Below are 24,371 nucleotides of genomic sequence, written 5' to 3'. Positions count from 1 at the left end.
TGCCCCGATCACAGAGCTGTGCAGGAAGGGGAGGCCCGACAGGGTGGTCTGGACGGAGCAGTGCCAGAGGGCTCTCTGTGCACTGAAGGGAGCCCTGGCCAAGGCTCCAGTGTTGGTAAACCCAGACTTCGACAAGCCCTTTATCGTGTTTACTGACGCCTCGGACACTGGGCTGGGGGCGGTGCTGATGCAGGCGGACGAGAAAGGGGAACGTCACCCCATCGTGTACCTGAGCAGGAAGCTGCTGCCCCGGGAGCGGAGCTACGCGACCGTGGAGAGGGAATGCCTGGCCATGGTGTGGGCCCTGCAAAAGCTGCAGCCGTACCTGTTTGGCCGGCGTTTCACGGTGTTCACCGACCACTGCCCCCTGACCTGGCTACACCAGATGAAAGGGACGAACGCCAAGCTGCTGCGGTGGAGCCTGCTCCTGCAGGACTACGACATGGAAGTGATCCACGTCAAGGGGAGCGCCAACATCATCGCCGACGCGCTGTCCCGTAGCGAGGGGCCCGAACTTCCCCAGGTCACGAGCGGAGTGACCCTGCTCAGTTCGCTCTCGGAGGGGGGAGAACTGTGACGTAGTGGGGGTACTTGCTGGGCTGTGGTGACCCCTGCTGTCTGGAGCAAGACCCAGCAGGGAAAATCTCGCTAGGCAGAGATAAGGTCAAACTTGTCGAACCAGTGGCCAGACACCCCCATGGAGAGGAACAAAGGAAGGTGAATGCGGCCCTGGCTGGGGGGCAGGGCTGCAAGGGAATTTAGTGGTTACTGTGGGAGAGCATGGAGGAGACAGCCTAGGGAGAGGAGCTGGAGTTTAGGGGCCCAGTCTCCCCCAACTCAAGGGGGCCTGAGGCATCCTAGCCCAGTTCTGTGACCAGACTACATCTGTGCTATGCTGTATCCTGGAGAGGCAATAAACTTCCTCTGTTCCACCGGCTGGTGAAGTCTGTTTGTGACATCTCGGGGTGCAGGAGACGGGGAACCCCCAACACGCCGTCACAGGGTCCCCCGTCTCCTGCACCCCGAAATGGCACAAACAGACTGCACCAGCCGGTGGAATAGAGGAAGTTTATTCCCTCTCCAGGATACAGCACAGCACAGATGTAATCTGGTCACAGAGCTGGGCTAGGATGCCTCAGGCCCCCTTGAGATGAGGGAGACTGGGCCCCTAAACTCCAGCCCTTTCCCTAGGCTGTCTCCTCCATGCTCCCAGACAGCCAGCAACTAACTAACTCTCTTCCAGCCCTGCCCCCCAGCCAGGGCAGCCTCCACCTTCCTTTGTTCCTCTCCATGGGGAGTGTCTGGCCATACTGGTTTGCATAGTGACTCATCCTGTTTTGCTGGGTCATGGTACCCACGGCAGCCAGTGGGGGTTACCCCAGAGCCAGCAGCATAGAAACCAGCCAGGTACCCCCACTACGTCACAGCTGGCATTAGAACGGGGGGAACCAGTGGGGCCCCAGCTGAGATCCAGCCTCTCCAATGCTTGCAGATGGTCAGCTCTTTGGGGCAGGCGCTGCCTCTCCGATGTGTGTACAGCACCAAGCACGGTGCAGCCTCGCGGTGCTCCCAGAACACCCCTTCACGTGAGCCTGCTGGAGTCAGGTTCTGCTGCATGGAGACAGTGGGCAGCTTGCCCCTTCCACTGGTGGGGGTGTTGACGCCCGACTGGCCTGCAGACCACCGTGATGGCTGGTGCTTCCCCAGGGAATGCTGCAAGAGCGCAAGCATATTCACCCGCACCGTTGAAAGCTGGGAACCTTTAGCAAGGGCTACCGCATGGAGAGAGGTGGGTGGGGCTCTTCCGAATTCCTACTCAGCTCTTCTGAGTGAGCGGGGGGCTGTGCGAAGAGCAGAGAAGGGCCCAGGCGTGATGGGTGTGGTCTGAGGTGCACTGGTACCCGATACCACGGCACACCTGCTGGTGGGTGGCTACTCACATGCGAATCCACCGCCTGGGGGAATGGGAGCCCGCCTGTGGCCCGACGCTCAGAAGAGCAAGCTTGGCTCCAGGGGATCTAAGCGCCCTTCTCCGTACCCTGAACTTTAAAGGCATTGGGGTCCCCATGACACGTCCTATAAGACAGCAGCTTTGGGCATCTCTGGGACAGAACCCTCGTGTGTGGGGCATTGCGGGGTACGTGTGATGTTCCTGGCGATCCCACTTTCTGAGTCACTGACAAATTAGCAGGTCTTAGCTCGCAGGAACCAAAACACCCTTGAACTGAGAGAGGCGGAATCGGAGCACGGGGGCGTTGTCACGCGGCTGCACTTCCTCGGACCAGAGAGCCCCAGACAGACGGCCGGGAAGCGCTGGACTCGGCCCTTTGCGGAGGAGGTCTGGCCATGGGGAATGCCCGCAGCCGGGGGTTGCAGGTGCCTGGGAGGAGAGAGGCGAGCAAGACGGGGATTGTGCTGAGGGCCGCATTCACAGGCCCTGTCTAACTCTTCGTCTCCGCTGCACTCCCCCCTCAGAAACAGGGCGTGGCTTCTCTCTGAGGACACGTAGTCAGGGCTGGTGGGGGGTCCCAGGTACGGCCGGGGGAACGTCGCAGCGAGCTGAGGGGCAGAGCTGGCCTTGGCTAACGTCGCGCAGGTGAGTCAGTGCTGGAGCTGGGCAAAGCGCCCCAGAGCCGCTGCCTGGCGTGCTCCCCGCACACCTGCCTGGACCGTGCTATATTCGCTGTGCCTGCGGTCGCCCCTTCGCACGGGGCTGTCTGGTTAGCGTTTTAGTCACCAGAGCCGCTTGGCCTCCAGCCGGTCTCGTACAAGACTGCTCTGCGGCTCCCCGCTTATGGGCAGCGAGGGTCCCTCCAGCCGAACCGGATTAGGCCGTGCTGCAGTCCGAGCCTCTTGTCGCCAATCCGGCTGAAGCACACAGGGCAGCCATGAAGTGTTTCTTTCCTAAGGAGCTGTTCCCTCGTGCCAGACGGCTCAACACCGAGACAATGACAGCACACCGGCCCGGCAGCTACCCTCTCATCCCTGTGTGCTAGACAAGAGACTCTTCAGGAGGGATTATCGCTCAGGAACCACTTACTCCTGTGTTACTACTTCATGCGCCAGACGTCTGTTCATGTCTGGCTTGTCTGTGAGTGAGCACTTGGGCACAGCTGTTGTGCTAGGAGCAATGGTGATTTCTGGTCCAGACCAAAAGTTGGGAGGGGAAAAAATTCCTGGGAAAAGCCACATTCAGCTTCACGGGCGGGAGCAGAGCGTTCTCTGTTGGCCAGGACTCTGCTGGCAGCCAGCGAAATGCGCAGCAGCAGCATCCCAGTGTCGTATTTCCTTATTGGTCGATGACGCGCCAAAGGTGGGACATAACTCGCACAAGCGTGCCCACAGGAGCTCATGGTGCTAGCTGTGTTTGTGGTGGTCTCTGCCGTGTCACGGGACCCCTCCTTGTTACAGACGAACGCGGCTCCCGCCGTTGGCTCCAGGTGTTACTCTGCAGCGGTGTGTCGGATGAATCCCTGGGCAGGATTCTCCGGCCTGTGTGGTGCAGGAGGTCAGAGAGCCCCTGTGTGACGGACCGGGCCGGGTAATCAGAGAGCCCCTGCTGGCCTTGACATCTGAGTCTTCCCAAGAAAATGAGAAGTAGAATAAGAAATATGATCCTGCCCCTCGGGAATATGGGGGGGCGCTGTGTCCGCTGCGACTCGTACCCAGCAAGGTCTCATTCGGGGTGGTGTCTGCCGGCTCCGTTGCGGTCCCCATTGGCAGGGGAGCATTTATAAGCCTGTGCCGCGTTTGGATGTGCTGAGTGTCTGTGCCGTTTGTGTGGGGACGAGGCGGAAAGTGAGACCGTTCCTTCCCGCTTCCCCTCGGCCCCTTCTTTTTGGGTGGGGTGGGGAAGGTTGGGCGCCACCGCCCCTTCCTGTCCCATGGTGTGGTCCCCGGGGAGCTCACCAGCTGCAAGGAGGCTGAACGGTCAGTGCCCCTCGCGGATTCCAGCTCCCAGCACGTTCTCTTGGAACGGTGCCGCAGGCTTCAGGAAACGATCATAATATTTTTGCCACCCAAACGGGCCCGCCTCACGCTGTCCCTCTCTCCGCTAGGTTAACCGCGGTATCGCTAAGCAAAGCAGCTTCATTTATTTATGTTCTCAAACCCCTAACTAGGTCAACACACGTTTCTCTTGTCTTAATAATTATTGATAAGATGCAGCTGATCACGTGCCTGGCAGGAGCCCAGCTCCTGCTGCGCTGATCTCATTAGAGACCCTGCATATGCAAAAGATGCTCTTGTTTATCTAATTCCTGGATCAGCTGCTGACAGCCCCCTCCAATTTAACCATTTGGAGACCAAAGCCTAGGGCCATTTGCAGCCTTGATTTCCCCCTCCCCCTCCTCTTAAAGTGCATGGCACCCTGATTCCTCTGCGTGATATAAAGCCTCAGAACATTGCAGGTGTATCGAATGCTCATAGCTTCGAAAAGCAGAGCAAACAACCCATGGCTTCTGTGACAACCTGGCTGTGAAGAAACCAGATGGTTGTATTGATTTGAGCAGGGAGCTGTAATCTATCATCTTCGTTATTGGTAGTGAATAGCTGATCAGCTGTGCTTCTCCCCCCCCCACCCCCATCTGACAATGCTGGAGCCTCTGTTCTTCTAATCTTTGGTCTCCCCCAAGCACAGATGGTCAATGGTTGGGGTTCTGGAAGTGCCAGGCTGCCACAGCTGAGCATTGGGAGGGGCAGAGAGCTCCGACAGGCGCAAAGCAGCCCCTGGGTGAAGGCTGTCTCTCTAGGCAGGAGTGTAAACTCTCCTGGCTTGATTTCCAAATGAGGAGCTCTGCGCGCGTGTGTGCGCGTGCGAGCGTGCGCATGTGTGCGCGCGTGTGTGCGCGCATGTGTGTGCGTGCGCGTGTGCGCGCGTGTGTGCGTGCGCGCAAAAGGGCACTGGCCTGCACCAATCCAGGTTTTTGCACATTTGACTTGTGTGCTCCATGTTTCAGCGGTGCCCTTCTTTGCTTTTTTTTGAACACGCGTTGTTTGTGCCTAGCTCTTGTGAATAACAATGTGCACGCTGGGTCCCGCGCTGCTGTCCCACTTTGCGATTCCAGGGATGATCCAGGAAGACGTGTTGGTTTCTTGGTCCGGGCTAAGGAAGAGGGAGGGGCACTAGGGTACACACCTGCGTGTGAGAGAGAAGGTTGTTAACAAACTGTCGCCCGCTATTATCCCACGTCAGTTCTGGGCTGTAGAAGGCCACAGCCAGTTCCTTGTGTGTTGCGCTTTCCCCATTGAATTGAAATGTGGTCATCTCCACTTGAGCTTTACCTTGGGCAATGAATTTCTGTTCTACCGGCTTCCATCTTTGTCTCATTTCACCTTCTGGCAGCGGGACTTCCCATCAGTCCACAGAAGTTCTGGTTCTTGTTCCAATTATTTATTAGTTCCCGTAATAGAAGAACTAGAGGACACCAAATGAAATTAATAGGTAGCAGGTTTAAAACTAATAAAAGAAAGTTCTGTGTAGTCAACCTGTGGAACTCCTTGCCAGAGGAGGCTGTGAAGGCTAGGACTATAATAGAGTTTAAAGAGAAGTTGGATAAATTCATGGAGGTTAGGTCCATAAAAGGCTATTCGCCAGGGGATAAAGTGGTGTCCTTGGCCTCTGATTGTCAGAGGCTGGAGAGAGTTGGCAGGAGACAAATTGCTTGATCATTGTCTTCGGTCCACCCTCTCTGGGGCACCTGGTGCTGGCTACTGTCGGCAGACAGGATACTGGGCTAGATGGACCTTTGGTCTGACCCAGGACGGCCGTTCTTATGTTCTTAAGGAACCCCAGGACCACAGTTTGGGCCTGGGGATAAAGCTGCTGATGACATCATGCCTAAGTTTCCTTTTTCTCTTTCTAACAACCACAGCTCACCAAGGCGGAGTTTGGGCGGCAGCCCTGCGCTCCGGGATGCGGCTGGCTTTTCATCCCGTGCCTGGACGCTGACGGACTTTGGGGAAAGTGCTTGTGTTCCGTGCATGCCTCTCGCACCTGGCTAGTGAGCTCCCTTCTCCCGCCAGGTGCGAGAGGCATGCACGGAGCACAAGTTCTTTCCTCTCACTCCCTTCGTGTCCGGGGGACAGGATGAAAAACTAGCCACGTCCCGGAGCGCATGGCTGCCGCCCTTCCAACCCACCTGAAATTCCGCCCTTGCAGCTCCCAGGCAGATCCAAGCCATCAGGGTCAGAGACGTGAACAGTTACCAGGTAAGCCTTACCCTTAACGGGTGATTCTGGTTAATTGGTGGGGGCTGAAGCAGCGTCCCACCTGCCACAGGCAGAGGGCAGCTCTAGACCTGTGGGGCCAAGCCCCCTTTAATCTGCTCCACCAATGCCAACCTGCCAGGTCCAGCGTTTCCTTATTACCAGCCTTGTTTGCTTGTTCGCGGGCACAGGTGGCTGGTAGAAGCCATCCTGGGAAACGTTTAAAACAGCCTCCTGTGTTTGCACCCATTTCAAATAGAGAAAGCACGTTGTACTTCCTGTCCCAAACTGGGTTTGGCCTTGAGCAATTTCCTTCCCTTTGGGGCTGCCATCTCCCCTGGCTGTAGCTGAGTTGCAAAGGGATCTTTTCCATTCCCTTTCTGATTCCAAGTCCCGTCTGGTCACGTTGTTTCCGAGCAGGACTCCTGTTCTGCTGCTGGGACGTGGGGATGGTTCCTTGCACCAGTGCAAAGTTCCTGCTACAGCGCTTTCCATCGTGCGTCTGATGTGCCTCCTTAAGCCCCGCGGCGGCTGCGTGGTCTGGATTGTGTGCCGTGCTCCAATGCTCGTGGGAAACCACTGGGCTACGTGCAGAAGAAAGGAAAGTAAAACGAGGTTCGGCAAGGTTCGGCGAGGTTCGGCAAGCCCTAGGCCCCTCTGTCACCATGGAGCACACCTTGGCCAGGTTATGCAGCAGGGACCCAGAGTGCTCCGGCCTGCCTGCAGCCACCGCAACCTCCCGAACCCTTCGCCAAACGCGGCATCCTCATCCCGCATGAATATCATTAGCTCCTTTGCCGGGGGCTCGCTGAGCCTCCAGCCATTGAATCTGGAAGCGTCTCGCTGCGGGAATCGGGGGGTTTTCGATTGCAAAACCCCTTGGCCGTGATTTATAACCGCGGCTTCTCAGAGGCGGGGGTGGCCTGGGTTCCTGCTGATGGGGAGAGAGACTCTTGGTTCTGTTCAGCATGCAGGGAAGGGTGACTCTGCACCCTTGTTAGACAGATTTCATAGCGTGAAATAACGAGCAGAGCTGCATCGCAGGGTCTGCACGGAACGCTCTCACTAGAGCCAGGAAGTTAGCCGATTTCCACCTACATTTTGGTTTTCCTCGATCTGATCAGGGGATGATTTATATAGCAAGCTGCAGAAATCATTACAGATCCTGCTAGTGGCCTGGTTAATTAAAATACACAGTTCTCTGGGTAGGGAAAGATGACCTATATTTATGGTATATAAGAAGACATCTGTCAACATGAGACGCTTATTTGCTCAATGAAAAAATAGGTTTGTGCCGTATTTCAGAGTCCTAGAATTGCAACTCTTTTTTTCCCCAAGCATTGCGGGTACACAAAACTAATTTAAAAAGGACGATTACTATTATTAACATAAGGGAGGACATATTTAGACTCCGTATTTTCTTCTCAAATAGGGGGAAATCCCTGAATGTTTCTAGTAATTTCTGCCAAACAGTTTGGTACAAACCAATAATTCCTCTCCTGTTTCCACAAAAGAATATGTTCGAGTGATGATAAAATAGATCATTTCAAAATCTGCAGATGGTTTCCACATATTCCTCCCCAGCTCGCTGCGGCTTTCCACTTCAGTAAACTGGTTTGGAATTTAGCCGGGGGCTGTGGAGCAAGCGTTCTGTCGTCTTGTTTTTCTTGTGCATGTTCTTTATGCCCCCTCTCCTTTTCCCGTTGCCTTCCTCTTTTATTTCCCCTCATTTTTCTCTCTAATAGGCAGTCGCTGTTCAAATCCGCTGCTTGGGTTGCTCAGTTTGTAACTCCTGTTGTATCTGTGCAAAGATCGAAGTTCTTTATTCTGTAGAAATAGACCCTGATTTTAACCATCATCAGCACTAAGCAGAAGCATTTTGGGCTCTGTCTCATAACATCTTCTCCATCCAATATGGCTTTCAAGTTGCATTGGGCTGTGCAGCTGTTTAATAATAATTCTGGTGCAGCTCTTTGTACTGTTAAAGGGAATCAAGACTCTTTTACGAGCTGGATGGCATTTAAGATTTGCATTTCCAGTAACTTGATTGGGGTTATTTCTCCCCTTCATTAGCTGGTTTCCCCCTTGGCTCTTAGATAGCTCCGCATTATAATTTACTGAGATTTCGTTACAATGAATAATGATGACTGGGCAATTTAAATGGGGAGAGGGGGGAGAGAAATCCACATGTTCTCCCGCAACCAAACCTGATGGCAAAACTCCTGCTGACTTAGGTGGGCACAGTAAATTCTCTCATGTGTGGGCAGTATTTTTTTTGACATCTTGTTGCAAATGATAACTTTCCCCCTATATTTTTATCATTCCCTTTACGACACAAATTGCAGCTGCTGTCACATCTGTCAAGGGACTCGGCAATAACGGTTGTTTTGTTGTGTGGTTTTTTTTTTTTACAAGGGAACTTCCATTAAGCCCTTTCCATTTATATTTAATTATCCTTCACTGTTGTGATAGACTTTTATGAACAAACATTTTGGGTAGAGCTGTTCAAAAATGTTCATCCAAAGCTTTTTGACCTCAAAAGGCCTTTCTTTCAAAAATGAATTGGTTTTTTGGCTGCAATTTTTCACTTACTAAAAACTTTTTGTTTTTAATCAATTGAAACATTTCAAAACAAGTTCAGCAAAGACGATAGAAGATTTCCAAGAGATTCTCTCCATTTTGCGCATTCTGCAAAAATGGACACGATTTTTGCTAATCTTGGTGCAAGTTTGTTGTTTGTTATTTACAGGTAGCATGTGAAAAAAGGGACAAAATCTGGTGGTGCGCGCTCCTGCACCCACTTGCCGCCTGGCTAGCCTGCGGAGAGAACTCTCCAGATGCAGGAGGCGTCTTTTTCAAATGCTGGTCCTTGCTCAGGAAAAAAATAGCAGGTGTGTGCATGCTTGGGTGGTAGGGCTGCCAGATGTTTCAACAAAAATACTGGACACACTTGACATCACATCACAATCTACATTCCATCTGATTGAGAAAATACCGGACAGTTCTATTTACTCAATTATAGTGTCTCAATCTTTCCCCCGAACAGAAAGCTCAAATACTAGACTGTTCGGTTAAAAACTGGACACCTGGCAACCCTGTCTGGTAGAGAGCGATGGCCTCACACACGTGCTTAAGGGCTTTAGGTGCTGGGACCACAGCCGGGCACTTTGGCACCGGATTTGGCCAACGCTGTTATGATTTTTAGTTCTGCTTCCCATTTCCACCCAACTGTCCCACCCTTAGAAATCAATCTGGCTGCACCAGAGAATCTGCTCTATGTTTGGGAGAGTTGCTGCGTCTGTCTGTGTGTCCGTCCAGCCCTCTGAGTCCGTTTGTTCAAAAACTCCTCAAACGGGAGAAGCTAGGACTCCCAGATTTGGTGTGTAGCATCCTCTGATCATAACTTAAAGCAAGGCCGGGGTCTGCTTGCGTCAGGACAATGGGAGGCATGTGGAACGCAGCTGGTTTTCATCAAACAGAAAGGGAGGGGTGTGACAGCAGGGTCAGTTATACTCATGAGTGACCACAGGGAGGAGCAGCAAGCAAATGTGTCCCTGACAGTTCCAGAGAGCTGCAGAGCAGCTGCTGGCCAGACAGCATGGCCCCCGCCACCTCAGGCCAGCCCCAGTGAGCAACACCAGCAGCCAGGCAGCACAGCCCTGCCATCCCGAAGTGGGGAGTGGCTGGCCCCATCTCCCAACCCCCCCTTCCCTGTCCCCCCGTCCTGAAGGACTTGAGCAATGCCGGGAAAATCTCCTAGTATCTAAATGCAGAAGGGAAACCTTCATTTTTAGTCTGTTGCCGAAAATAGCCAGAGACGGTTGAACAATATGAAATGTGTCAGTAACTTCTGGCAGCTCCCGGCCCTTTCGAGCTTCTGAGCCAGTAAGAACAAGCAGAGTGGAGCAAGGAAAGTCTGTAGTGGGAAGGGCTTCCTCTACTCCCTTGCTCCTGCCACTGTGGCAGACCTGTCTGGCCCCTTCCCCTACCCTCTCGCCACGATGCTACTTTTCTTACGGAAGTCCTGCCTCTGGCTCGAAGGTGCATATCTGGGACGGTGGCTGAGCTCCCTGGGTCGAGGAGCTGGATGCCAGCACAGGGCGGTAAGCCTCTGTGCTGCAGAAGGGGTTGTGCAGGAAACTGTTTTCCCCGGTACCCTGAGGCTGATGAAAATGAGCTGACAGAACAGAGGCAGCATTAGCCTAATTATGGCCATAAACGTTACCAACTCGGTGGTGGATTTTCCTTTCTCAGTGACTTCCTGTTTTCAGCTTTGAGATGCAAATTTCTGTACAATCCTTGATCTGGATTTTCTTCTCATTAGCATGAAATTTGACTAGTTCCACATTTTTAAAATAACTGCTTTTTGAATTTTTAACCAGTGTGTGTGTATCATACATGTATGGGGGGGAGGGTCACAGCAGAATTCCTGCTTTGTTCCGTGGGGCGAGCGCAGGGAAGCGAGTGTGTCTACAGCTGTACTTTTGGGGGAATAACTAAGCGTGATCAGCAATGAGGGTTTGTCATGCCAGCCTCACGCTTGCATATCGAAGCAGGAGCAAGCCATTAACTGTGGAACCCCCCCGATGGGCAGATGAGGGCAAGCTGTCTTTGCAGATGCTGCGATACGGTGTGATTTTTCCCTTCTCAGTAGACTCCAGTGAGAGATTTGCCCCATGCCCCCACTCTGTAAAAACGAACCGGCAGATTCTGCCTCGTCGTCACAAACACAAATGGAACGGGAATGATGCTTCGAAGCCATTCCTCTGGCCCCCACCTGGAAAATGAAGGCGAGTCATTATAGAAGGGTAAAAACACTTAGCCTGGAAAAATCATTTTGGAAGGAGTCTTACCTCTGCGGCTGTGCTTCATGCCGGTCGTAATCTGGACGCATTGCCGCTGGGAGATGGCTAATGAGCGATTTTTGGCAAATGGCGTTGTCATATTTAGGTCCCCTTGGAGTGAGCGTGTTGTATTGAACTTCTAGGTGCAATCAGGACGCCAGAAGTGGGGGTGTTGGTAGTACTGGCAGATGGGGGGTAGGAGAGGCAGCTGGTATACACGCTTCGACCAACGCCATCCCCGGGTGAGCCTTCCTGCCCTCCCCCATGCCTTGTAGTAAACAGCCATGTTGCGGCTGGATCTTACCGGGCAGGATAAAAGGCTCCCCGAGAGAGGGCGGCGCTGTTTCTCCAAGTCCCCCTGCCCGGAGCCCACTGGGGCAGATACCGTCATGACACACCGCGGTGCAGCTGCATCACGTTGCATGGCCGGGCACTGAGCTGGCTGCTGCCCACGCCCCACAAGGAGCTTTGGGTTTGCCCCACTGGACGGCTGGCGACCCTGCTGGCTGGGCAGGTGAGAGCCTGGGCGGGGCCAGAAGGGAGTGGACCCAGCAGGGCAGCCGGCCGGGGCGGGGGCAGCACACCCGCATGCCAGGCGACCGTGTCCACGCCCGCGCGGCGTGTGGGGCCAGTGGCTGTTCGGCCGTGGGGCCCAGAACTGCTGTCAGCGAGCCTGGGGAGCCTGAGTCCTTTGGCTTCCATTGCCCCAGGGAAATGGGGAAACGTGCCGTGGCGGCTGACTTCTGCAGGCACCTCTGAAAACGGCATGCCCGGCCTCACCAGCCCTAAGGTCAGTCGCTCGTTGGCCCGGACCCGGCTTCCCTCTGGCCCTTCCTGTCCTGCTGGGCCTGAGTGGGTCCTCTGATGCCCCATTGACCATGCCCTTGGTTCCCATCGACCTGAGCTCTCTCCCCGAGTGCCTGTCGGGGCAGAACTGGGTCCCTCCTTGGGCTCGGGATGCCAGTTTTGGTTGGCTGTCGTCCAGCAGGGATGAACCATCCCCTGGCAGTCTTTTAATTCCCAGGGAATCCAGGAGAGTCCTGGAGGGCTGGCAACCCCACGCTGGGCTCGCTCTGCAGACTTCGGGAGGAAAGTGCTTCCCCGTCTGATTTCCCGGGCTTTGCGGCTGAGAAACGAGGCGTGTGACTCGTATGGCGGTGCCCGTCCTGGCCAGGCTGCGCAGCCCGTGGCTGTAACTGCGGGGCAGGCTCTGTTACCGCAGCCCACAAAAATTCCACGTCTGTCACTTCTCGTTTATAATTCACAGGCAGGCAGGGAAGCGTCGTCTTTCTTCCTTCTCCTGCCCCCCAACCGGCTTCCCTCCCTGCCTCCCCTCCTGTCTCTGGCACATAATGAGTTTGATAAGAAATTGTCTCGTTAACAGGATTAGGCACGGAAATCTCTAGTCCCCTCCTATTCATTTTGTAATGTTCCTCATCCTGTTCTGTAATTTTCTGCTGGTATTAGGCGTCTGTGGACCACCTCGGGGAGATTAATTCCTGCTTGTTCGGGGATCGCGCGAATGCTGAGACGCCAGAACCGTGCCCTCTGCAGGTGCCATGCTGTCATTATGGCTAATTTACATGAAAGCCCCATTAACTCTTTCCCCGAGAAGCCTCATCTCTTGAAATCTGCCGCACCCCTCGGTCTCTGCCTTCCGTGCTGCGAGATGCGGGGGCTGAGTCTGTTATGCAGGCGCAGGGGAGGCGGCTGGGTGGCGGCGGAGCGAGGAGGTAGTTTGTGGTAGCGATAGTGACGTCTTCCCCAAAGTAACTTCTGCATATAAATAAAACGACCCAAAATACTCTGCCTTGTGTTAGAAGGCACCCGCTCTTCCCAGAGCACCCTCTCTTTTACAGGAACCGTATGGGCTCCGAGGCATTCAAATCTGATGGACCGACTTCCTCTGTCATTTACCAATGTGAACCCATTGATTTCTGTAGCATAACTCTGGGTTTACCCCAGTGAAAAGGAGAGCAGAAATTGGCCCCATTGATTTCCCCAATTACCCTTGATTTAATAATTCTTCATAACTGTCAGAATACCCCCCCTCCCCCCCGGGATGCTATTAAAAAGAGGCCTCTGTTAATACCAATTTTATCAAGTCATGAGCACATATCTGTGAAAGTGGCTCCAATTTTTGGTCATACTCACCACACATATTTATTTTATGTCAATAAAAATTTGGAGAAGGAGAAATGTCTGAGGAATTTCCTCCCAGAGAATTTAAAAGGGGCTTTGGGAGTTGAATTTAGACCAAATGTAGGCGTCGGGGAGAACGACGCTTTCGAAGAGCACAAGGCCGAGAGCAGGGTTTGTCATTACATTTAAAAAATCCCTGCAAAGTGATTTGCTTAACGATGCAAACATGTCATGTGTGCAGTCCTCTCAGTGCAGCATTTTGCCACTGCATTAAACCCTCCAGCTTAGCATGCGCAGAAGGTGTGTCCTGGTGTATTTCTGAGAGGCAAAAAGTAAGCAAATGGCATTCCCAGGGAAGAGATCAGTACACTGAGCAGCCTGTTGGCTGTGAACATTCGCATGGTTTGGAATTTAGCACAGGAAATCTGGGTTCCCCCCCCCAAAAAAATGATGGTTAACCTGATGGTGTCCTTTTGAAAGTGAATAATTCATTCAATTACTATTTCTTCTTTATATTGCATCTGTGACAGATGAATTTCTTCTAGTTGTTTGTGATCACCGGCCATACTTTCAGGAGCTAATTCCTGAAATATGGATTGCGCCCAGGTCCCTGGTGGTGACATTTTGTATTCACGCCATGTGATTTGGTTGGCCGTTGCTGAGTTTTGACAGGGCACGTAAGCTGCATGGTAACGCTTCAGTTTACAGAACTCTTGGGACAGAGTTGCGGGATTTGAATGGTCGATTCCACAGTCAGTATTTCTTTCACCAAATATTTTCCAAGCTCTTCCTTCAAAATTGCTTCTTTTAGGGATGTTCCCGCCGCAGAACTTGCATGCCAGCATTCTCGTGGAAGGGGAGCGCTGACGGGGCAACAGAGGCATGGCCAGTTGTTTTAAAACCTGAACAAATATTCGCAGGGAACTTATCTGTAACAGTTGCCCAGTTCCGACTGTCTAGCAACCCTCTGACAATGCAAGAAAGCCTAAGGCAGGGTGGGGCCCTTTTTTGGGTCGGGGCCATTGACCCACAGAAAAATCAGTCGTGGGCCACACAAGTGAGAAGCAAAAAACCCCCCAAAAAACAAAAAGAAAAAACCCCAAAGCCTCATTGACGTCCCCAGCCGAGAAGGGGAAGACACTCCCCGCGTTGCCCTCACACCCCAGAGCCTCGGGGGGCCCAGGCTAGGAGATTCTGTGGGCTCCAGCCCTGTGTGGGGTGGGCACACCAATGCAGGCCCCCCAGTGCTGGAAGGGGAGCCCTGTGCCTTGGGCGCTGGATCCAGACAAGTCAGGGGCCACATCTGGCCCCGGGACCTGAGGTTCCCCAATGTTTCCGGTGACAATGCATCCATCAAAGCATGCAGAAGCGCTTGGTGGAACTCTTGGCCACAGCGTAGCGGGACTGACGCCGACCACTGGCTGTCCGAGCGTAGAAAGACACTTTGCCGCGATGTCCCACCCTTCTGCGTCCCAGCTGGCGTTATTTGCGTGCAGGGCGCAGAGCTGAGTTGGGCGCAGACGCTGGGATGTGGCAGCTGGTGCAGCGGGGAAGGGGCTCGAGCCCTGTTTTACAGCTGTGGGCAGAGGCCGAGACGCTGCAGCACTGGCTCATCAGCCGGGAGCAGAGCCAAGCCCGGCACCCAGCAGGGATGTACATTTTTAGCGGACGGGGACCCCGCCGCGCACTCTCGCTGTGAAGAGCCAGTTCCCTGGCGACGCCCCAGTGCTGAGCGGTGGCTCTGGCGGGCGTGGAACGGGCTGTGCCGGGGGGTTGGCGTTGGAAGCACAAACCTGCATGGAGGGCCTGGAGGGGGCCATCGGGCAGCAGGCCCCTGCCAATGCACACGGCGGAGAGCGAGAGCTGGGCACGGCCCGAGCACCGAGCGCCTGGGGAGAGCGGGGGGGGGCCCGTCTCTGTACGGGAACTCGTGGAGCGGGCCCTTGGCCACGGCAGGAGAGGCATCCTGTCCCGGGGCGGTAGGGAGGGCGGAGCCCTCGCTGCACATGATGAGCGATCGCTGCCGTCCCGGGAAGGGCCGCAGTAGAGGTCTCGCCTTGCCCATAGGAGGGGGAGACCTGCCGTGATGGGAGGGGGCTCCAGAGACGGGTTTGAGGATCACCCACGCGAGGGGCAGGTGAGAGAGTGGGAAATAGCATCCACCCCGTGCAGGGCTCAGCCTCCGGCTCCCCGCAGCACTGCCGGGGGAGGAGGAGGCTGGCGGGAAGGCTGTGCTATGTAGGGAGGAGGGAGAAGAAAACGTTGCAGGCACAAGAAATACAAGGGCCTTGGGCAAGAACAGGGGGGAGATGACAGGCCGGAAGCAGGCGGCAGGTTTTGCAGAAGGGCTGAGGTTCAAGCCAGAGCAGTACAGACCAAGCCTTGCACGGCGCGTGGCATCCGTCCTGCCCAGTAACACTCAGGTTCTCGCACTCAGCTCCTGTGTGGTGGCGGCTGGCAGGTCTCGTTTTAAAATGCACATGGCCCTGCAGACTAAAAGAGCTAAGCGTGTGTGGCCTGGCTCCTGGATGGCCAATGAGGTGACAGAGCAGCGTGCTGGGTATAAACGAGACTCGAGCGGAATGGTTGTTTGCAGGCTCTTTGGGGCAGAGACTTCTTCTGCATTGGAACAGAGCCTGGAATATATGGGGGCTGTTGCAATAGAGATGTCAGATAGGGGGAGGGGTGCACAGGAGTCTAATGAAGAGCCACGGGGTAAAACAAATCAAAATGAACATGGCACCCAGGAAATGATTTCCAAGCCACTGGGTCTCAACGTCACTGTGCACAGGCAGTCGTCAGAGAGCGGGTGTGTGTCTAGTGGGGGCCGGCTGGGATCAGGACTTGGCCCTGCATTTTTTAACAGCTTTATCAATGACCTGGGAGAGACCCTAAAATCCTCTCTGATAAGGCTCGCGCATGGCCCCGGACTTGGGGAGTGAAGAGGCGAGTCGGCGATTTCGAGCGACCTGGATCGCCCTGGGTGCAGGGAACCAGAACACCCGTAAGTACAGCTGCGAGTGAATGTGTGGATGCGTCCAAGCCCGGAGGCTGCGGGAGAGGGGACTCCGCCCGGGGAGGCAGGGACGCCCTGCAGCTGTGTGGGGGCCGTGGGTGATACTGAGCGGAACGTGAGCTCCTGGTCTGCGGCTGTGACCCTTGGCTGGGGAGACGAGAACACCAGCCAGGCAGGTCGTCGCTCTGCATCGGGGACTGGCGTGGCTGCGAGGGGAATATGTGCCGGGTTCGGTGTCCCCAACGCAGGACACACGTCGCTGATTGAAGGGCCCAGAGAAGAGCGGGGACCCCGGCTACCCACTGCAGCGGCAGCCCCAGTCCCGCCATGGTCTGGGGAGGAGCAGGGCAGGCCTGGCCATGCGGAGTGGAGCCCTGGCCACGCCCGCATTCCCAGCCCACCCCCCATGGGGTCAAGGTTAACTGGTCAAGCATTGTGTTTGTCCGGTTAACTGGTTAACCGCTATTTGCCCCACTAATTTCCACTCCCCAGGTCGGTTCCATCCTGTTTTCGAAACATCCTCTTTTCATTTCCTCTTCTCTGGTGTCATTGTCCTCGCTCAGAAAACCCATTCAAACGCGATTCCAGTCTGACAGCATCCCCTTGGTGCGTGTGCAACGAATGTCAGGGTGACCCTGTGCCAGCGAGCCACCGGGGTCCAGTCATTTGGAGCATGCCCGGGCAGTGCTCCCAGTTTGATTACAGCAAAATTAGAAGTAAAATCTTGTTGCCCCAGGCGAATGAGGTGGGTGTTCATTCTGGAGCAGGGCGATAAAGCTGTGCAGAGAAAGAGACTAAGGCCAGAAAGAGAGCAGCCCTTCACAGCACCCCTCTTTCCAGCCCTCTGGCTTTATTTGCTCTGGCCGGCTCTGTAGCTGTTCGGCGTCACTTGCCGTAGCTGGCTGCGGGGAGACGAGCCGTTCCCCAAGCCCCAGCCCTGTGACGTCAGCGCGCTCCATGCCCGCTGTCAAGGAGCCAAGAACACGGGGCTGCCACCCAGTGCAGGGTGGAATTGGGGGCTGGCTAGTCCGGAGCTCTCTGCCTCAGCACTCAGCCGCTGCACAGCCAGCAGCTTGGGGCTGGCGTGAGGTCTCTGGGGAGGTCGAGATGGCCTGGCTGCTCGGCTCTGAGCAGCGCGAGGGACACGCGTCTCTCGGGCTGTGGAAGGCACCGGTCCCCAGAGACCCCACCTGCGGGCTGCGTGCCTTTGGCCGCTTAGCATACGCCAGGCATTCAAATCCAGCCCCGGCTCGTCAGCGAAAGTGGGTCATTCCGATGTTGCGGCCTCTTTTCATTGCTTACAATCACTTCTTGGAATTGTCCCTTGGAGACGCCCGTGAAAATGTGAGCACACACAGGAGCGGCACCTGCGGAACCGCGGTGGAATCCCTCAGCGGAGCCTTCGGCTGTGCGGGCCCAGCCCTGCCTGCAGCGGCACTTGCAGAACCCTAGTCTCCAGACGTAGCTTCCCCTTTCACGTGGGGACCCCGTGCACGTCACACAGCCGTGTTAATGTGCACGTGTAAGTTGAGTGCTAGTGAACAGCCCCGCTGGGCACCACTGGAGGTTCTCTTCTCCCCCTGTAAAGTGGAGCAGCCGGGCCACTGGCTGGGCAAACTTCCGCCCACTGCATGCCGTCAGGTGCTTCTTCCCTGCCCAGGACTGGCCACCCCTGCTCTGCTCTGGGCGTGGCTCCTGCCTGCGGCAGGGCTCTGGACACCAGACTAGCCTCACTCCCAGGAGAAGGCCCCATCAGGCAGGCCTGAAAGGTGCCCCTGGGCCTCGCACTCCCCGTGCTGCCATGGAGCCAGCAGCCGCACCTCGCAAAGGTGATGTTTCTGGGGTCCGTTCTCCTCGTGCGCTGAGCCTGGCTCTGCCTGGGCAGTGGAGAATGAGGAGAGGCTTGGGTGCGTGGCGTGGCGTGGCGTGGCCTGCTGACGTTGTTTTGCAGGGGCCACGGAACGCGAGGGTGGCCGGGTCCTGTGGCCTAGTGCTGCTCTGTGCCACTCGGCCGTGTGCGGCTGTGACGACGCGTTGGGGTCCCCCATCTCCTGCACCCCTGAAATGGCACGAACAGACTCCACTAGCCAGTGGATTTGAGGGTGGTTTATTGCTCCTCCAGGATACAGCACAGCACAGATGTAATCTGGTTACAGGAACTGGGGCTAAGAGGCTTCAGTGCCCCCTTTGAGATGGGGGGATCCCAGCCCCCTCCCCGGTTCCTTCTTCCCTGCTTTCCAGCCAGGAACTAACTCACTCTCCTCCAGCCCTGCCCCCCAGCCAGGGCAGCATCCACCTTCCTTTGTTCCTCTCCATGGGGGTCAGCTGGCCAAACCAGTTGGGATCCCCTCTTTGCATAGTGACTCATCGCTTGTCTGCTCGGTGGTGCTACAGACAGCAGCCAGAGAGTTAGCAGTTTACCCCCCACTACGTCACAGCGGCCACGCAGGGGAAATGTCGCCTTGGAAAGGGGTAGGAAACCCGCTGCTATCGTCCACCCCAGGGACTGAGTGTGCTTGGGAACGTGTAATACAGGGGCCAGAGAGCGTGCAGCACGTCTTACATTTGTATTTGGGCTCCTGGATGGCTTCCATTTCACACCCGGGGCTGGAGCCTTACTCTGCCTGATCTAACCTCTCTCTGGTGCAGGGTGTGTGCAAAGCTAGCGACCTGCAGGTCAAGGGCCTGTGCTGAGGGGCAGTCCCATTGTGCAAAAGGTGACAAGGTGGCTTTGGTAGCCGCGGGAGTGCTGATAGCTGCAGCGGCAGATAGCACAGCCGGGCAGCAGGCCTAGAAAACACCGTCTGGGCTTGGCTGGCAGAGATTTTCCATTACCACTGAGCCGGAGGAGAGAGGCCACGTCCCTCTCCAAAGGACAGCCCCGCCGACAGGCAGGCTAGGAAAGCAGATGCAGCTGCCACTGAAAATCACAGGCCGGGTCCTCGGGGCTTCCCCGCCTGCCTCCCTGTCATTGCTCCGGGGTTCTCTCCGTTACTTTAACTGTGGCCGGAACTGGCCCCGCCGGTCGCTGCCTGCTCAGGGTGGCGTGTGCTCAAACGACAGCTAATTCATGAGCACTGGCACCTATCGATCCCTGGCCGTTCCAGCAGAACGTGGCCGGACGTATCGGCCCCAGCGTGCCGAGGGAAAGTTCTCTCGTTAGTCTAATGAACTACACAAGGGCTCTCTCCCGCAGCCCTGACCCCTTTGTTTTTCTAGATCTATATTGGATGGGGCAGAAACTGTGAACCTGTATCGATCGTCGGTTTTCTCTTGCCATTGGAAGGCCACTGGGACAGATGCCCCCCCTTCCACCAGCCCTCGGAAGTGGGATTTTTGGAGGGTCACTTGCAGAGGCTTCTGGTCGCCTCTAGCGCCGAGAGTTAAACCGGCGCAGCTCCGGCGCGCTGGCCACGCGTGCACTTAGCCCTCCGCTTCCCGAAGCCTTCCCCCCACAGACGAGCAGGGTCTGCAAGGGCGCCCGTCCATACAGGTGAACTGGGCGGTCGCCTAGGGCACCAAGTTCAGTGGGGCGCCAAATGGTGGCGCAATATCGTTGAGGGGTTTGCAGGCGGGGGGGCCGATTGCAGGGTCGCCTGGGGCGCCAGTTGCTGGCAGCTAGTCTAGGGCCGCTCCTAGGGGTCGGTTTGCCTGCTTGGGCTTCTGGCCCGTGCTGGGGGACATGCCCTGACTGGGAGCTGGGAGTAGCTGGGAGAAGTTTCCTGCCGTCCGGTGAGTTTGCTGTGGGTGTTGCGTGGCGCTCTGGGGCTGGGGAGCATGCGCGTGAAACTCACCCGGAGCCTGCACTGAACGGCTCCGCGCCTGGGTCCAGGATCTAGTGCACACCCCAGCCTGGCTCCCTGGCTCGCCCCCTGTACGGAGTCGCTGGAGCTGTCTGCTGTCCCGTGCCGGGCCGAGCTCCCCGTTGGCAGCGCGTTGGCCTTTCTGGCCCCGCACACGGCCTAGGCACGTGCACCCTTACACCCCCTGCCCGGCCTTGCTCCGTGGGCCTCGCTGCCTCGGCAGGGTGGGTGGGAAGGGTTCTAGGCTGTCTCCGGGCCCGGGGGCGGGGAGGCCAGGTGCAAATAGGTGTCTGGGCTTCGTTTGTGTTCGTTTCATGGTGGGGGGTGTTCCCCTCCCCCTTGTCTCCCTGTGTTTTCTTGGCTCTCCATTGTGAGGGCTCTGTAGGTTCCCCAGCCCCCCCCCCCCCCCCCATGCCATAATTGGATTCTCATCAAACATGCAGGAGCGATGCTGCAGAGGGGCCCTCTAGAGGTTTGAGCGCACAACTGCCGGTTCCTGTCTCCCTCGCGCGCGGCACGGCGCTCGGCTCGGCTCGCAAGCCTTTGTTTCCGGGGAGTCGCAGCCTTCTGAAAACGGCACCGCAATTAAATATGCACAAAAACTAGCGGGGGGAAGAACGAGGACACTCGGGGTTGTGGAGCAGCATTTGGCAGCAGCTGCTTGTTGCCATAGAAACTGCCTCCCCCTTGCTTAAAATTCCAGTACAGCCAATATTCTGTGCTTACTGGTTTGCTGCGAGATGAAAAATTAATGATCTATTTGCATTTTATTGCAATTGCACCTGTAGGGCTTTTCTGTCTCTCTTGGACCTTTCTATTAATCCCTGGATGCTTCCGATTGACAGCTCGGAGCTACAACTGTTCTGCAATGATGTGTGCGCTGCGGCATTGTCTTTGCCATGTCATAACACAGAGACAAAACAACACATGCAGATTTTGGCTAATGAGCATCTAGCCCCTCCTTGTAAACACAGAGAGAGAAATCTCTCCTCTCCGCCATCCGCCCCCTCCCCTTGCAGGTTCTGCAAAGCAGCGTGTGCAGCGACTCTGCCTGATCACTTGGGTGACTTGTCAGGCCTCCGTGTGGCTGCAGGGCCGGACATCGACTTGTTGCGCCTTCCAGACGTTGTGGCACGTGGCTTTGCGGCCTGTGTGCGCTCAGGCGCGCTGTGCAGTGAGATGTGAGCTCGCGGGCTCTCTCCGCGTTAGGCTCTGTGTCAGGAGTCGTGCTGGGAGTGCAGTTCGCGGGGGACACACGAGTATCTGTCCGGGCCGGGGCCGAGTCGCTGCGCTGGGTGCTGCTGAGATGCTGTGGTTTCCTGCGCTTGGAGGGCAGCCTTTGGTCTCGCAGGGGCTCGTGATTCTCTGTGCATGTCTGGTTCTGGCTTCTCACCCCCTCGCTTGAGAACAGCCCTGTGTCCGTCATGGCCATAGACAGTGCTCTTCCCCCGGCTCTGCTCGTCTTCGTAGCCACAGCTGGGCTCAGGAGATGGCATCCGATCCAAATTGCCCAGGCCTTTGCAGGGGGGGCATGTGGCGGTGCCATGCTGCTGGTGAGCAACTGCCGTGGCCCCTCCCGCCGTGGCTGTGCTGCCGTGGTGGAGTGAGAGATCCCAGCCGTTGCTCTCCGGGGAGCACAGGCTCTATGCGAGGGCAGTCGCACCAGGATACAAGGTGCTTCCCAGGGGCCGGAGCCGGCTCCAACCTCTTTCCCAAGCCATTTGCTTGCTGCTTTTCCAGGCTGCTGCTGCCTTCTTCCACACACTCTTGAGCGTTTATGAATATTCATGGGGAAGAACAAAGCTGGGGGGCAGGTTAAGAAGTGGGCCGAGGATTGCTCCTTGGCCTGCTCACCGCCCCGGGGCAGAGGCAAGGGAGGCCTTTGCCGCGTGAGAGCCGTGCTGGCTGGCCGGCGTTGTGCTGCGCGTTCCCTGCTGCCCTCTGGAGTCTCCCCCAGCGCTCGAGTACCAGCTCAAGCTCTTGATTTGTTTTCGCACACGGCTAAGTAAGTTAAGCTAATTGTTGTCTCGGCGGGATGGATTCCCTTCTAATTGTCCCCTTGCAGTGGGGCACGCCGAGACGGGCTCAGGCTGAGGCGGGAGCCGCAAGCTCGCCTCTCGCCCGCCCTGCCGGCATTACCAAACCACCGACCCGCCTGGGGCGCTCCTCTCACGCCCAGCACCTCTGGTCCCTTCCCGGGCCTGGGAGGGGCTGCAGAGACGTACTCCTCTGCCCCGTTCCGGCCTTCCCCCTCCTCTCGGCAGGGGCCAGCGGCTGGGGTTCGCTCCCGCCGCCCAGGCGCACCCTTGGCTGCAGGCCGCCGATGGCTCGCCCCTCCCAGCTTGTCCCCTGGATGCCTGGCGATGCCCCCTGGATGCCTGGCGATGCAGTGTATAACCAGACTCCCCCTCTCTCCCGCTTGTCTCCCCAGAACATCGGTTTTTTATTACTTTCTATGGGGGGTTGTACATATCGGACGTGCAGAAGGAAGATGCCTTGTCCACCTACCGATGTATCACCAAGCACAAGTACAGCGGAGAGACGCGCCAGAGCAATGGAGCCAGGCTGTCCGTGTCAGGTAAGGCTGGGCCCCTGCCCGGATTCGGAGGGCAGGCCTGGTCTCATGCGGCCCTGCTCCCATGATCTCAGCGCGCCTCCCGGCATGGTGACAGATGCATGTGGGGGGGACAGCCCGGGAGGCTGTAATGTGACGGGGTTGACGGGGGCTGGATTTGCAGTGGTATCTCCAGGGTCAAGCCAATGATCCTTGTAGCTCAGCAGCCTCTCCTCCGCCAGTGCTCAGTGCCAGGGGCTTCGCTTTCCTCGAATGCCCCAGTGCCAGCTTGTGGCAGGCACGTTCTAGGGGCACCCAGAGCATGGCGTGCATCCCCAGCCATCACGTAATAGCCATTGATGGACCTTGCCTCCAGGAACTCCTCTCTGTAATCTGCTTCTCTTTTCGTCCTTCACCACATCCCCTGGCAGTGAGTTCCACAGGTTGACTGTGTGCTGTGTCAAGCCCCTAGGGCACTGGGCACTTGGGAAACCTCGGCCATGCTGTTCTCTCTCTCCTCCGGGCGGCGGAGCCCAGCCTTTGTGTTATCTGGTGGGCCAGGCCTGTTTGCTTTCTTGGGGGGTGGGTGGAGGTGGGGGCAGCATGGAACGAACGAGGGGTGGGAATGGTCAAAAGGGGAAAATCTTACCCTCCCAGTCACCCCCGTGAGCAGACAAAGACTCCTCCTGACGGGAGAGGAGCCAAGCCAAGTCCTGCACTCCCCGGGCTTCTGCCCCAGGTGGCCTGTTCCTTCTGCTGCCCAGCAGAGCTCTGGCAGGGCACGCCCAGCGCCCAGGGAGGGGCGGGGAGGTCGGCTTGCCTCCCCTGTGACCCTGCAGACAGGAGCCTGGAGTGGGGACCTGGGAGCCCTATGGGGCAGCGCTAAGAGCCAGGCACCGTGCGCAGGCTGCTGGCTGGAAGAAGCTCCTGTTTCTGCAGTAATCTATGGCTCTTGCCCGGCGACTTCCCTTTCTGGAGTCCTCCGCACGGGCGGGCCGTCGGGCTCCTGGAGGGGCTTTGGCTGCTGCAGCAAGTCGGGTCTCGACTCTTCTCCTCCACGGTCGCCAGCCCGCGCGGGACTCCAGCCCGCGCCTCCCACGGCAATTCCCCCCGGCAGCAGGGGCCAGGGCAGCTTCTTCCCAGGAGACACCCTGGCGGGAATTGCAGGGGTGCGAGCATGTGGGTGGGAAGGGCAGCAGCCAGGCTGAGCGCGGGAGCCCGAGATGTGGATGTGGACTGAGCTGTGCAGGTGGGGGGCAGGGTCGGACCAGGTGGGGTGCAGAGCCACGGGGGGGACAGGGCCGGACCAAGTGGGGTACAGAGCCGGGGGGTGGTGGCAGGGCCGGACCAAGTGGGGTGCAGAGCCAGAGGGGACAGGGCCGGACCAGGTGGGGTGCAGAACCGTGGGGGGCAGGATTGGACCAAGTGGGGTGCAGGGAGGGCAAAACAGGAGACACTTGAGGGTCAGGGCTAAGGTGCCTGGGCAGAGCTGCAGGTGAGGACCCCAGGTCTCCCTCAGGTGTTTTTACCGGGTGACAGCTGAGGCTGGCCCAGGACAAGGGGGTGCGGAAGGGACTTGGTGAGGTTGGAACTCAGCTCCTTGGGCAAGCCGCACCCGCCCCTGCCTTCCCGGTGCATCCCGCAGGCCCGTGGGAGAGGGGCCGGGGCTTTGGCCCGCGTCTGGCGGCCAGTGGCAGCTCTGTGCAGAAGCACGTGTCACCGCGAGCCGCCTTTCCGCCGAGGGAGCTCGTCTGCCGATCGACTCGCCCACCTGGAACTGACGCGCAGCTGCCAGGCGGGGAGCC

The 24,371-nt window shown here is 57.0% G+C and overlaps 1 protein-coding gene across 2 annotated transcripts in view; it reads left to right on the top strand.

Annotated features, from left to right (window-relative positions):
• Positions 1-24,371, top strand: part of DSCAML1 (DS cell adhesion molecule like 1) — a 258,686-nt gene that overhangs the window by 125,943 nt on the left and 108,372 nt on the right. For both annotated transcript variants that reach the window (XM_075909312.2, XM_075909311.2), the window contains exon 4: positions 22,444-22,590. In XM_075909312.2, the coding sequence (XP_075765427.1) occupies positions 22,444-22,590 (147 nt within the window). The remainder of the gene's footprint in view (positions 1-22,443; positions 22,591-24,371) is intronic.

Source organism: Pelodiscus sinensis, chromosome 25 (assembly GCF_052426305.1).
Source record: "Pelodiscus sinensis isolate ZL-2025 chromosome 25, ASM5242630v1, whole genome shotgun sequence".
NCBI classification, from domain to species: domain Eukaryota; kingdom Metazoa; phylum Chordata; order Testudines; family Trionychidae; genus Pelodiscus; species Pelodiscus sinensis.
Note: the sequence above shows the minus strand (reverse complement) of the source record. Positions and strands in the feature narration are given on the sequence as shown.